The sequence below is a fragment of the Paracoccidioides lutzii genome, assembly GCF_000150705.2.
Source record: "Paracoccidioides lutzii Pb01 unplaced genomic scaffold supercont2.18, whole genome shotgun sequence".
Lineage (NCBI taxonomy): Eukaryota > Fungi > Ascomycota > Eurotiomycetes > Onygenales > Ajellomycetaceae > Paracoccidioides > Paracoccidioides lutzii.
The window spans coordinates 574773-588005 of record NW_015440964.1 but is presented as its reverse complement, the minus strand read 5'-3'; the positions used below and the strand labels follow the sequence as shown (position 1 = coordinate 588005).

The following is a 13233-nucleotide window of genomic DNA, read 5'->3' as shown; positions in this document are numbered from 1 at the left end:
TTGTCTGTTTACTGCAAAGTCTCCACCAGAACGAAATAGGTAAATGCATGCGAACTTTGGCTTGTGAGAAGAGGGACACCCTGGTCCCTCAGAAGAATGTACAGATATGCAAATAATCATATGAAGTGGAGCTAATTAGTTATGCTTGCTCATTACATCATTGCATCCAACGAGTTCCCGAGGAACATCGTGTTCGTTGAACCTAGGCTTTTGGCGTTTCTGCAAGTCTCATCCCATGATACCTTGAATGACAGAAAAGAAACCTCGTGTTCCAACGTCATGCGGAGGTCTCCGTACGTACCGCACACCGATCTCCGAACAGGTTAATTATGTGTGTCGAACAGTTTCTTGGTCATCCTATTCCCCCTCGAGGATCTTTCCATAGGTCTCGACAGAGCTGTCATGGGAGCACCAGCTTTTGTTGGCAGCCTGGTCAGTCCAGGGTAGTCTCGCGGGAGAAAAAGACTTTCTGATTCAGGAACGTCTGTTGTGCACATAATCTCTCCTCTCCCCTTAGACCAAAGCACAGAGGGCACAAGAGGATGTGCGTTTTAACTCCGGCGCCGGTCTCAACGCACGCTGCGGACCAGATTAGCAAAAAAAAAAAAACAAGCGAGGTTGTTTCGTAATCTTGGTATCAGGCGTTGTATCCCAGTACCGGCAGCCAGAAATGATGCTACTGCATGATGCACAGATCCCACCCTTTTAGCGTTCCCAAATTTGAAAGAAATCGAAGTGCGGAGTACGGAGGAATAATGGACAAATAATTCAACGTTCTCTGGTGCCATCGTGCCGAGAGAGCTTTTCTTCCCGCATGCTCGTGCACCAGCTTTGATCTCACCACCAGCAGCGGCTTCAACCAGTGGGACTTCAGGAGAACAGATCGATTTTGCTGCTAAAGTTTCAGGGAGTTTTAGCGGCCCGGTGGGACGAAGCATCTTTTACCAAAGGACCGGGTGTTAATCAATATTAATTTTAATTATCGAAGAGATCCGCCCTCCGCTTCCAGTTTCATCTTTGTTCAAAACTCAACCAGTTGAGTTTCAGGATTTCAAGGATTCTTTTCTGCAGATTTTTTCTGTTTTCCTGGTCGAATAAACGCCATTTTCAGCAGGCTATGGAACGGATGCATGCAATTATTGTTAATCATGCACAGCCTGCTAGGTTGAGCGCGTGTGCATATCGGAAACAGGAGATTGTTCGAAGTCGAACGACTCGTATGTAAAGTGAAAGGTGGGGGGGGGGGGGAGAGAATGCAAGGTATCGCATACCAAGTGGTTGCCATCGTGGGCAGGGGTCTGGCAATGGACTAATGTTCAACATCGACATTCTAGATCTTTCTTTGGGTTCTGAATGGTCATAAATCCATGAAATTTTCGAGAGTGGCTACGTTATTGTCAATTAACCATCGTGTGCCGCGAGAGGCGCGGGGCCGCACTCGTCGCCATGAAAATGCCTGTGTTGAATTATTACTTGGGCTCAACGACGTTCTATTTTCTCATCTCCTTGCTTTCATGAAATTCGAAGAAAACTCTTAAGATATTATCAACAGATAAAATTGCCATCCCATCATGGGAAATATTTTCTGTGGAAGCTATGGAGATATCTCCAGGAGTAATATATGCCGATTTTATATTTTGAGAGCAGTTCGCTATGCCACGACGGAAGCCATAAGCCTTCATGGAGTACATGCACATGTGCATGGATTGCGACGTGCTAAAGACTCAGACAGTCAATTGGTCCTCAATTCTGGTGGCCCAGGATTATGAATCTACATTCATATGTTGCTGAATACCGTGCCAACGGTATGGTTGTCCATCTCCCTCACCCTCATTAAACAAAAAAAAAAAAAGGCGCTTATCATCCACTACATCTACTTTTGCGATGTTCAGGGTGATCAATGGAAGTTGAAGTGGCAATAGCATCTGCGCAGGTTGTCCATTACCTATCAACGGCGCCTCAATGATTCTTTGGGGTCTTCTGAGGTTCATTTCATCGAATGAATGCAACTTCAGAAACCAATTGAAAAGAAACCGAAGATGGCGGGCGGGATTTTTGAGGACACGACCTGGGGAAGCTATTCCTCCTCTTTTTCATATATCGAAGCTACCGGTAACATCTTGGAATGGTCACGGGTAACTGGCTCTTTACCAGTTTTTAATAATGCTTTTTAGATGGATTCATGTTTATAGCCATATCCTCAAGTTACTTGTTGTAGCTAAGAAAGTACGCTAAACTTTCTGTTATCACCCGCTGTGTTTAAAAAGTCTCTAGTCCAATATGTCAGACATGCAGGGAAGAGGCACCAGAAAAAGAAAGATTCTTAGGAGGGAGGCTAAACTTGACCCAAGCGCCAACTGCAGCACTACACCAATCCATGTGTTTGGAACAAGCCGAAATCATATCGTCGAGTTTTAAGCTTAGCCGCGACGCGGCAAGTTGGCAACTGTTAGCCTGTCATGCTGTTAGAGGCGTTTTGGCAAACCATTGGGGCAGCACGGGGAATGGAACCATAGATAGTGCCCGCGAGTTAGCTGATTGTTTCTTTCATTAGTCGTGCGACCCAATGTCTTGCACATGCGGATCGAGGACAAAACATTAATTAAGGGTACTTAAATCAAGGTTGTAGTTTAATTTAACCTTTTCAAGGCGGAACCCCGGGCAAAGGCTGATGTGTGAAATGAGCTATCATCCGAATATTTCAAGATGTGTAAAATTATTTGATGATATCGCGCATCTAAGAAAATAAAATTGCGACTCCATTTTGATTGTTTTTCTTGCATTGTGGAAGTTCGGCGACTTCTCAATCGAAATCCACAACGAGAAGATCCCAATAATCAACTGCCTTAATACACACAACTGCGCAGTAAGGAGTATGTAGAACGACATATCTCGGTTCCCACCAGCAAAAACGAACCTGCTAGAGCAGGGAGTGCAAGGGTGAACGGCAGGATACCCTCGGATGGATCGGGTAAAGGGCTCCCCGCAAGAACCAGACAATTGCATGTGGTTGTTTTAATTGGGCTGTATTGATTGCATTTAAGGGATTTCCTCGAGGAGCGAGTGCATTGATTGAGTGAGATGCGAGCAGCATCTCCCCCTTGAGGTCGAAAGTTTGACTGGAAAATCAGTCACATATTTCTTTTTCTGTTCTTTTTTACTTCGGTCAACAACAATCATGAATACAAGGAAGTGCAAGCAAGGAGTGCTTCTGGGGAGAGAAATTATAGGGGATTGTTGGTCTTGTCGGTCAAAACTTCAAAGTGAAGTTAAGCATATCAAAAATATCGCGCTTTTGATGCTTGTAAAAAAGAGTAAGGCAAAGACGTCCATAAATACATCCGAGTCCCGCACTGTATCACGGACGGCAATTGGTATCGTAAAATAACGAGTGCTTCTCCGCTGTTCGTACAGCGGTCCAGAAATGTTAACATGCATGCATGAAGCTAGCTGACAGGAGGATGAAGGACATGCCATCCATGCAAAATACAGGGGATGGGAAGTTGTGTCTTGGCAGGAGGTAACGTCAAACCGGCGTTGTTCCTAGACACAGGCTACAGCATGCAGGTAAGAACCCAGAAGATGGAGAGATTGACGGGCTTACCGCCATGATCCATCAGATGATAGCATGTGCACTAACGCATGCTTTTGGGGAGACCGGGCCCTGCAAATATGCTCAAGTGGATTAGCACGAGTGCCAATAATAATTCAGCGTTTACTGACGCCAAGCAGGAAAACCTGAAAGTTGACCTTTTGTTGACCACTTTGTTGACCTCTTGTCACCTTTATCGCAAGGCAGCATCCACATCGCCGAGAAAAAGAGATGCTGGATGGAGGAGTATGGGGCCAATCAACAATATGTAGTTGTGTACTCCTGTATAGTCCAGCTTGCTAACACTTGTTTGCGTAGATTTCATGTCTCCAATTTGTCTCCATTCTCTGCTTGGCACAATCCGTCAGCTCATCACGTGAATATAAATGGACCCATTTCTGGAGCAGCGTGCGGCAGCAGGGAAAATCGAAGTGTGCGGGGGACGGGGGAAGAGACTCCGAAGACAGAGTTGAATTTCCCGCAGAGGGCGAACGCATTCACAAATTCTGCTAGGTGTCGAATAATGGTGGTGTCACGTCAGAGATTTCGATATCAGAAATCGCTGTGGCTGCTGCTGAAACACCCGTGTTGTTTTAAGCATATCGCATTATTCCATGATCGCAGAGTCCAACATCTTTGCAAGTTTGGCAGTGAACTTCACAAAATAATGTGAGGGGAGGAAGGACCTTTTACAACGTGCGGGGCCGGCGGATCAAATGGAAATGATATGAGCGCCAAGCAATTATGATAAAACGCTGATCAGTTGGAATAAATAAAGCAGCAGTGTGTATGATTGGGCGAAACTGAGGGAAATCCTGGGGGGGGGGGGTTACTCCAGGAGGATCATCTGGATGGTACCTTGAAATGGAAATATGGTGACAGAAAGGACATGAAAAAAAAAAAAAAAAAAAAAAAAAGCGAAAATACGAAGTGAGCAATGAGCAATATAATCATTCCCCGAAATCCCGAGTTGATGGGACCCAAACCTCAGCTCAACATCAGCGGGCGATACGCTATATCTCTCTGCCAATAAATGATACCGCCGGTAACTTTACTGCACAGCCTGCAGGGAGGTACTAGGGACCAACACATTTATTGAAAAATGCGCGAACGTGTAGGCTGCAGAAAGTTTCCCGCAAGGTCCCATGTATTCATCCGCTTCACCCGGAGAAACAAAGACCCTGTTGGAACTAACATGTTTTGTGTGAAGGGCAAAATACAACTCTTTTCAACCGTGCAAAGTGATATTGGAAAAAGAAAACAAGGGGGAAAAGGTGCACTATCATGTGTCGGGGTCCAGGTCTTTGTTTTCCTGCTGCCTGGGCCTAGTTTCATCCGTAGGCTTCTAGCGTGTTAAATTAAAGGGGAGGCCACGCAGTTAGCGTGCCAATCGTCAGGATGGAAGATGAATTCCATGGTCAAGGATTTCCAAAGGCGCAAAATATGATGTGGTCAAGCTCTGTGCTGAAAAAAGAGGGAACTGTCGTTCTCATTCGCTGTTTTTGAGATCAAGCTAGGGAAGCTTGTTAAGCATGGTGCCCGCTGGGGAGCACCTATCGACCACATCTCGGTTCCTGACTTCGTTGATAAGGGCTGTTCCATTTTCTTCTTTTGGGTTAACCGGCGGACTGCAACTTGATCGACAACATCAGCGATGATGATGAGGAAAACAAAAAGCAAAAAATTAAAAATTAAAAATTAAAAATTAAAAAAAGGAAAAGAAATAAAAGAAGAGAAAGAAAAGAAAAGAAACAAAAGAAAAGAAAAGAAAGGAAAAGGAAAAGGGAAGGAAAAGGATGAGGGAAATGAAAATGAAAAAGAGAAAGAAAAAGAAACCAAAGGACGAGAAAAAAAGGAAAAAAATATTCAAGATGTATCAACAAGATCGAGTCCTCTTCCTTTCTGACAACTCATCCCTCAAATTCCAAATTCCAAATCCTATCAAGAAATAATTCTGGCTTTCACTTTCACACATCTTCATCATTTTTGTCGTCGTTTAATCTTTGCTAAGTATTCCTTTTATTGATTTTTTCTTTTTTTCAATGGCTTTTTACTCTGCCAAGAGCCAAAAACACATCAGGGATTTGTCCGAGACAAGCATCATGGAAGCTATCTGCAATTATTGCAGCGATTCATGCTTTGATAGTAGCAGTTCCTTCGTAGCCGCTAGAAGAACACATGGCTTCATGTCTTGCCTGTCCAAAATTTAGATTTCCTAGTGTTCATTACAAGGATTTAACGCGATTTCGGTCGGATCTCCGGAAGTCCTTGAGTCAAGAATCACGAACGCGTTTCACCTCTCCGAATCATGGCAATTCTTCGTTTGGGTGGTACCCTGAATTAATTATTCCTTGGAGATGTCCATGCCCCCCGTTGTTGCAAACGAGACATCGGTCTAGCTCTTCCCGGCCGTATTAATGCTGATCAACTGATCTTCATAGGAGTGTCCATCTGATGGTAATGAAGCTTTTTATTTTATTTTTTTCCCCCTTCCTCTCCCCAAGGACAATCCGCAGCGGCAAACCAGCGAAATCAAAGGATCTCGACTCTTTTCTTTGCATCTGAAAGGCTCGGGGAGGCTCTTTTGACTTGTCAAGTCGCCAACCGCGGCCCCGCCCGTTCGCTTTGCGAACCTGGATGCCGCCATTTGAGTTAGAGCCCGCCACATAGATCGGTCCATTCTTAATTGTCACAAAGGGGCGAAGGGGCGAAGGGGCAAAAGGGGCGCAGAGGCGGCCTCTCAGGAGTGGGAGCATCTGACTCTTTGCATTTCCCAGAAAAACGCTTTGAGATCCATTCATTTATGGAAAACACACAGTTGGAAGAATGCTGAAGGAAAAAACAGAAACATAGATAACAAGTGGAGACCGGAGGGTGACTTAGATTTTGGTTGGTGCAGTTCTTGCAAATTCTGTCTGTACGCGCGAAAAGAACGGCAAAATGGGCGCTTGGCACACAATATTAACACATACCAAACATTCCCAAGCTATGGTTGCAGGCGATAACCGGTGTATCGCTACGCAGCCACAGTACGGCAACAACATGGCTGTATCCATCGAGTATCCGATGCACATTTACAGAGTGTATCCGGGAGTTAACTATACGGACGGGTTATGTGAGCCCATGTTTCTTTAAAATAAAGTTAATAATGGGGACTGAGATAGCAAGCCGGAGAAACACAACCATGTGGCTCCTCGATGATGATAAGAGAGCTCAGGTAGCATTTCCCCGGGCTACCATGTAGCCTCTGGAACCTCCAACCTCCAGGCTACAAGGCGCTGGGCGTCAAGCTAGATTCTGCAAAGAATCTTGAAGAGTCACCTTAGTGCATGATCAGGAGTCATTAGTCGGTAATTTTATGCACGTATCATACCCCCCTCGCCTGAACCGGTACCCTCAAACCTCCGGCCCAGCAAACTTACAACAAAGTAGCCCTGTGAATGGCTGTTAGGCCTGTTGTTTGCTTAGGTAATGAATCGCAGAACAACACACAAAAAAAAAAAAAAAAAAGAAACGTCAAAATAAAGCAGTTGAAAAAAAAAAAAAAAAAATTAAAAAAATTAAAATAAGTATGAAAAGTGATGAAAAATTAGGGGGGTCCAATCTGTCATTCTGTCACCAATCACATAAATTTATAATAAAAATCTAAAAAGCATGCTATACTCCGTCTTGCTTGTTTTTTCACGCTTGAAACACCACGCACACGGTATTGGGGGGGGGGGGGGGGCGCTCAATTGTATGGTACTTTGGGGTAACTATGTCAGGTCATTCCGCCGATGCGGCTTCTTCCCAGGGAGGCTTTGGGTGGCCTGACGGGTCGACCTACAAAAACCGAGAATTTTGACCGGGACCACCCCGGGACCCTTGAGGACCCGGGGGGGGGGGGGGAATTAAGTATTCGGGAGAACCCGGCGGCGTCGTCCTCCTCGCGTTGTTGTTTGTCCGTCTCTTTTGGCCCCCGCCCCTGGGGCCTTGCCCCTGGGAGCCTCCTTCTGTGGGCCCGTCCCCCATATTATTTATCCGCAATTAATCCTTGACCCCCCCCCCTCTCAAAATACTGAAAGGGTTTAAAAAATACCGCCGCTAAAAAAATTCCCTCCCCCCCCCGGGCTGAAAAATTAAAAAAAAAAAGCCGCCTTTTTGGGCCCGGAAACCTTGAAACCTGGGGACCTTTTTTTGCAAACCGCCAAAAACCTCTTTCTGAATAGGCTCTTGCCCACATTTCCTCTTTAAACCAAACCTCTGGGGCCGTTTTTTAACCCGTTTTGTTGGCCTGTCCCATTTCTCCCCGAACCAGGGGGCTTATTAGCCTCCTAACCCTTTCTTCCCCCCTTTGGGGGGCTTTGCCACCGAGGCCCGCCCCCCCACCAGGTGGACGCTTGGGAACTAATTACAGTTAGTTTCCACGCTGTATGTGCCATTAACTATTACTTACTTCTAACCGCTCCCCCTAACACCCCTACCCCCCTTCCCGTTCCCCTTTCACCAAACCTCCCATCCATCGCCCTAGCCCTTCCGTCGGGCCTTTTCCCACACTCCCCCAAAAGTCCACAAGATCCCTCCCCGGTCCATCATGGACCGGTCACTGGGCGATGGCTTTGCCACTGGATGCCATCAGACTACTGACTTGGGCTCTAGTTCTCCCCGTGTCTCTAGGCTAAGTCATCCGTCTTGCGAGTATTTCCAAATAGAAGTATTTGGGGCCAAGAGAAAACGCATATAGAGCGATTTGTGATAATCGAGTTCAACACTTCCTCCGCATCCAGAATAAATATTTGGAGGGAAATTATAATACAACTCACCCTTCCATTACTTCCACTGTACCTCGTGCAGTCCATAGAGTCATTGCCTGTTGCAGGGGGGGGTTTAACAATATCATTGGCTTGTCGCGGTACAAGCCATTTATTACGGGAAGAAAAAAAAAAATAAGATACCCACGTTTGGTGTTGCGGTTTCGTGGCCTGGTTGGCTTGATATTTGGCGAATCCGTCTGACTGGAGTGGGTCCCCCTTTCTTTTTTGACTTTGAGAGAATTGGATTTCTTCAGTTTATCCTCTTTTATACATATAAATATTTTCTTTTTTCTTTTATGTTTTTACTTTATGGCTTCTTTTGTGTTTTGGTATCGGTGACAAGCGGCCAGGCCTGCTGGGCCCCAAGAGGCATCCCTGTCATTTTTATTATTTACTCGTACTGACGTTGACCTGAGCAGGGAGGCGTACCAGCATCCCCCCTCTCTTCCTTCTTGCTTGGCGCCAGCTCCCAACTCGACCTATCAAACCCCTGAAATCCTGGAGCACAAGGGTTGTGGGAATTAAGACACCAGGGGTTTGGGAAATCGAGGAAATCACAAGGATTTGGGAAGAAGAGAAGGGAATAAGAAGGAAATTGGAAATCTCAGCTGGACGTGGGCTACGGAGGGTAACAGGTACTCTGTTTCCCGCAACGTACACAAATCTGGCTCTTTTGGCTGTTGGAAGGAGTTCTTTTGCACGCCAACAGCTGGAGCTGTTGGAGAAAAGAGAGTAGACCGAAGAAGAAGCGGGAAGAAGAAACAGAAACACTTCACCGCACAGAAGTGGCCGTGGACAAAAAACGACAATCCAGCGGGAATAATAATCATAATACATGCTTTATGACTGATCAGTGACATTCGTCTCCGGTCCGGTACCCACTCCGATGTAAAAAAACCCCCAAAGCTCCACAACTCAAGCCAGTTCCCACCACCTTTCGAATTAGCAATCAAAAATACGCCCCGAGTTGGGTGGTAATCCCGATACCACTGCACAGTACAGAGCACATCCTTTCCTGATTATTGCTCTGCATTAATTGCTTACCCACCTCTTGCGACTTTCTACCTTTTTTATTTTTTTTTTTTTCTTTTCTCTTTTTTTCTTTTTTTCTTATTTGCTTGTTTTTTCTACTTGAATCCTGCGGAAATTTTCCAATACTTGACTCCGCCCAACTGGTCGGGTATTTTCAGTCATCTCCAGCATCAGGTCACATTGTCTGTCCCGCTTGATTTCTCTTGAAGCAGTTTTCTCCACTGCTGCCCAGTTCTTGGTCCGAGATCAAAACCGACGGCTTTGCCACGATCGAACCATCGTCTCACACTATTTCGACTATTTCAACGACTTCTCCCCGTCAAACTGGGAACAACTCAGGCTTCTAAGTCAAGCTAGCCTCCATCCCCATCTCTCCAATCAACCAACTCCCACCATTTCCCATCTCCGCTACCCGACCGCTACCAGCAAACATCTCCCACGAGCCATAATAATACTGGTCTAAAGCCACTACCATTGCCGAACTCCCTTGTCCCATTGCAAGCGAGCAACCTCATAGCCCTTCTTCTTTCCCCCCCTCCCTCCCCGCGATTTTGTGCTCGATACCGCGCTTATTTACTCCCGGCATCCCTATTGAACCACAGTTGCTGCCACCTGGTACTTTAGAGGCTTTCTTGTTTGCTTATTATTGTACCTCACACCATCGTCCTTCCTCTGCGTTCTACGAAGCCTGTCGCCCTTACTTTAAAATATCTGTTGCGTGGGCAAGGTTAGAGCTTCGAGTCCTGGCTAGGGTGATTAAACACCCGCACAAAACGACCATTTGCCAGACAACATCCATAACACTCTCTCACTCACTTCCCCCTTCACCACGTCATTAATCATTTATTACTTTCCAACCACGCTGCTATTATCATTCCTCTCTATTCTCTAGCTCCCTGTCCGGTTTCTTAGTGGTTGATCGAGTGCACTCCTAGGGCCAGAGCGCCAAACACAATCTGGCAATCGCTGGTTGTTCCACTTGTATTGGGCTGTTTTGAACCTCAGGAACGTTTCGTCCCACCCAACGCACTTCCACCAGCTCGTTTCCCTGCCACCCCTCCTAACCTTCTTCCGTCAACCAACTAATAAACGCGAATTTTCTGTCGTGGCCAGACACACCTTGCTGGCGCTCACTAACACGTAACGTGCAGAAGTTCGTTATTTGTTCTTGTGAGGGGACCTTTCTTTCCTTCAGTTGCGCCAAGCGAGACATCATCCCCAAGTTGCACATACCCGGTCGCAGATAGACTACGGTTTTGTTTATCTGTAGGGAGGAAATATAAAGGGTCTTTTCCATTTTCAGACGCGAGAAGTCATTATATGGACAGGCCGGCCTCTGATTACGCCTAGCCAGGTTTGAAATCTCCGAATCCAAATTTGGCGGAGCCATATTCTGAACGAGCGGCTGCAGAAGAGACTGCTACTGCTGCGTTCGGTCAGCACAATTCACAGACCAACTACCCAGGACACCGCGCAAGCGGAAGCTCAATCCTCCAACATTTCGTCCTCCAATACCCCCCAGCCGGACTACGGTCTGAGCCCACCGGGGCCTACTCCTCCCCCCCAACCTCAAGCTCCTCCTCCAGCAGCCCGCCCAGCTCCCGCTCCCTATCCCGAATACCTGACACGTCAGCCACAGTACCACCACGCGCCTCACTCGCAGTCCGGCGCGCCAGGTATGGCTCAAGCAACAAGTCCGTCCATGCCCTTAAACGATGGGCAGCAGAGTGGCCATCGCAGTCCATCGAATTTGAAATCTGACACCGCCGTTCCTATAGATCCCTCAATCGCGGCATCAAGCCCCTCATACCCTCCTCCGTACTCCCCGTATACTCCCCAGGGCCACGATATGGCTCAGTATCAGGGACACCCCCCTCCACAGATGTATGGTCGACCAGATTGGCCGCCACATCAGTATGGACAGCATCCGCATGGGATGCCAGGGGCTTATAGTTCCCCTGGAACAACGGTGGGTTCTGCGTCTCCAGCTGCGACCGCAGGGCCTCGTCCAGGACAGGTACGTTTATCAATTTACGCGTTTTTCTTTTTTTTGTTTTCCCTTCTCTGCAGTCTGCATGATCTTGACTGTATCCCGGGAGCCACGTGAGAAATCCTTTCCCGTTGGCATCAAAGATCAAAGCATCATCTGATTTTCATTTTATCTACACAGACTCATTCTCTTTCCCAGGTATATTCCTTCGTCCCAATCCCCGGTGCCCAGCAGCACAAGCGCCCCCGCCGTCGATACGAAGAGATCGAACGAATGTACAAATGTGGTTGGAATGGATGTGAGAAGGCATACGGTACATTGAATCACCTCAATGCACATGTCACCATGCAATCACATGGTGCAAAGAGAACTCCTGAAGGTTTGTCAGACTCTTCCTACATATACCTACAATAAACACGTTTATCATGTTTTTTGCCACCACTTTATTTTTGTTTATTGGGATTGTGGTCATGGTCGCAAAATGCTTCAAGTGGGTAGCCCTGCCCTTGCATCAAACTAGTCGCGTTACACTGCGCTGGTGCTGGAAACCACACGTGGGGATGCAGTAGCGTGCGACGGCCCAGTGAGCTAAACAATACCCGACGCCAAGATGCCGCTACCCACAAATATGCCATCCATAAACATCCACGCTATGCCTCTCCCGTCTGGCTTGTTCGTTTCTCTGTCCTATTGTATCTTGGCTAACATCATCGCCTTTTGATTGCGTTTCAAAACACCTAGAATTCAAAGAAATCCGAAAGGAATGGAAGGCCCGTAAGAAGGAAGAAGAGAACCAACGCAAGGCTGCTGAGGAGAGAGAGCGTGCTGCCGCACAGGCTAATCAAGTTGATGGAAACCCCCCAACTGATCCTTCACAATCGGCACAGCCAGCTTCATATCCTGCTGGCGTTCGCCCACAGCTACCTCCCATTGGATATCAACCAGCAGACGGTCAGGTTCCTGGCCAGTACGGTGCGTCTGCTGGGCAGGGACTTGTATATCCCCCAAGTAATGGCCAGATGACCGCGCAATACCCTCCTGCCAACTATCCCCATTCTCCATATGGCCAAGGGAACCAGGTATATCAACCGCGTGAGTGATAATTCACACGTCCCTGTCTCTCTTCTTTTTCTTCAATCTCTGTCTTAGCTCCAACCGAAGTAGAAGAAGAACAGTAACAGAAGACCCAAAAAGAATTGAAGAGAGAGAAGTTCAATGGCAAACGACGCTGTCTATGCATGTGGAAATTTTATTGTATAATTTTGTTTTTCTGTTGTTGTATCACAGTGTGGTACTGACGGCTGATACTAGCCCCAGAGAATCAATCCAGCAACTACCAATAAGGCTTGATTTGATGGGGAGGAAGACAGTGAAGGAAAAAAGAAAAGGAAAATCTGGACATGAGCGGTTTTTTTATTGAAAAATCTCCTGTTGCGATCATGCTTTGCTTTTCTACACACCATACCTCTTCAGAGCTTCTCATTCATACATCTCTTGAGGAGCTTCTCTCTGTCTTCTTTTTTCTACCTTCATAGTTTCAATTTTCGTTTTTATGTGCTTCTTTTCTTTCCTTCTTTTCTTTGCTAACTTTTTATAACCTCCTACGATTCCCCAGTGTCCTATTCCTTATTCAAAAATTTTTTTCATTCAAAGTTGTCGCTTTTTGTTGTTCCACACTTTTCTATACGTTACCCATCATTTCATTGCTCATTGCTGTTCATCATGCTTGCTTGCTACCTTTCTCCCTGTAGTTTCCATGTTTAGTTGCTTTTCCTCTCTCACCCCAACCCCTTCATCATTTCTCTACCGGTTTTTACCAACGAGAA

General features: G+C 46.5%; 2 protein-coding genes across 2 annotated transcripts; one reads left to right on the top strand and one right to left on the bottom strand.

Annotated features, from left to right (window-relative positions):
• Nucleotides 1–433: 433 nt before the first annotated feature.
• Nucleotides 434–938, bottom strand: PAAG_06482 (hypothetical protein; the record flags this gene model as incomplete). The annotated part of the gene is made up of 2 exons (XM_002791697.2): nucleotides 434–579; nucleotides 659–938. The coding sequence occupies 2 exons, from the start codon at nucleotides 936–938 to the stop codon at nucleotides 434–436; spliced, it is 426 nt and encodes a 141-aa protein (XP_002791743.2).
• Nucleotides 939–11095: 10157 nt separating this feature from the next.
• Nucleotides 11096–12507, top strand: PAAG_06478 (hypothetical protein; the record flags this gene model as incomplete). The annotated part of the gene is made up of 3 exons (XM_015845901.1): nucleotides 11096–11434; nucleotides 11606–11786; nucleotides 12149–12507. 3 exons carry the CDS (start codon nucleotides 11096–11098, stop codon nucleotides 12505–12507), a joined length of 879 nt encoding a protein of 292 aa, XP_015700127.1.
• Nucleotides 12508–13233: the final 726 nt, after the last annotated feature.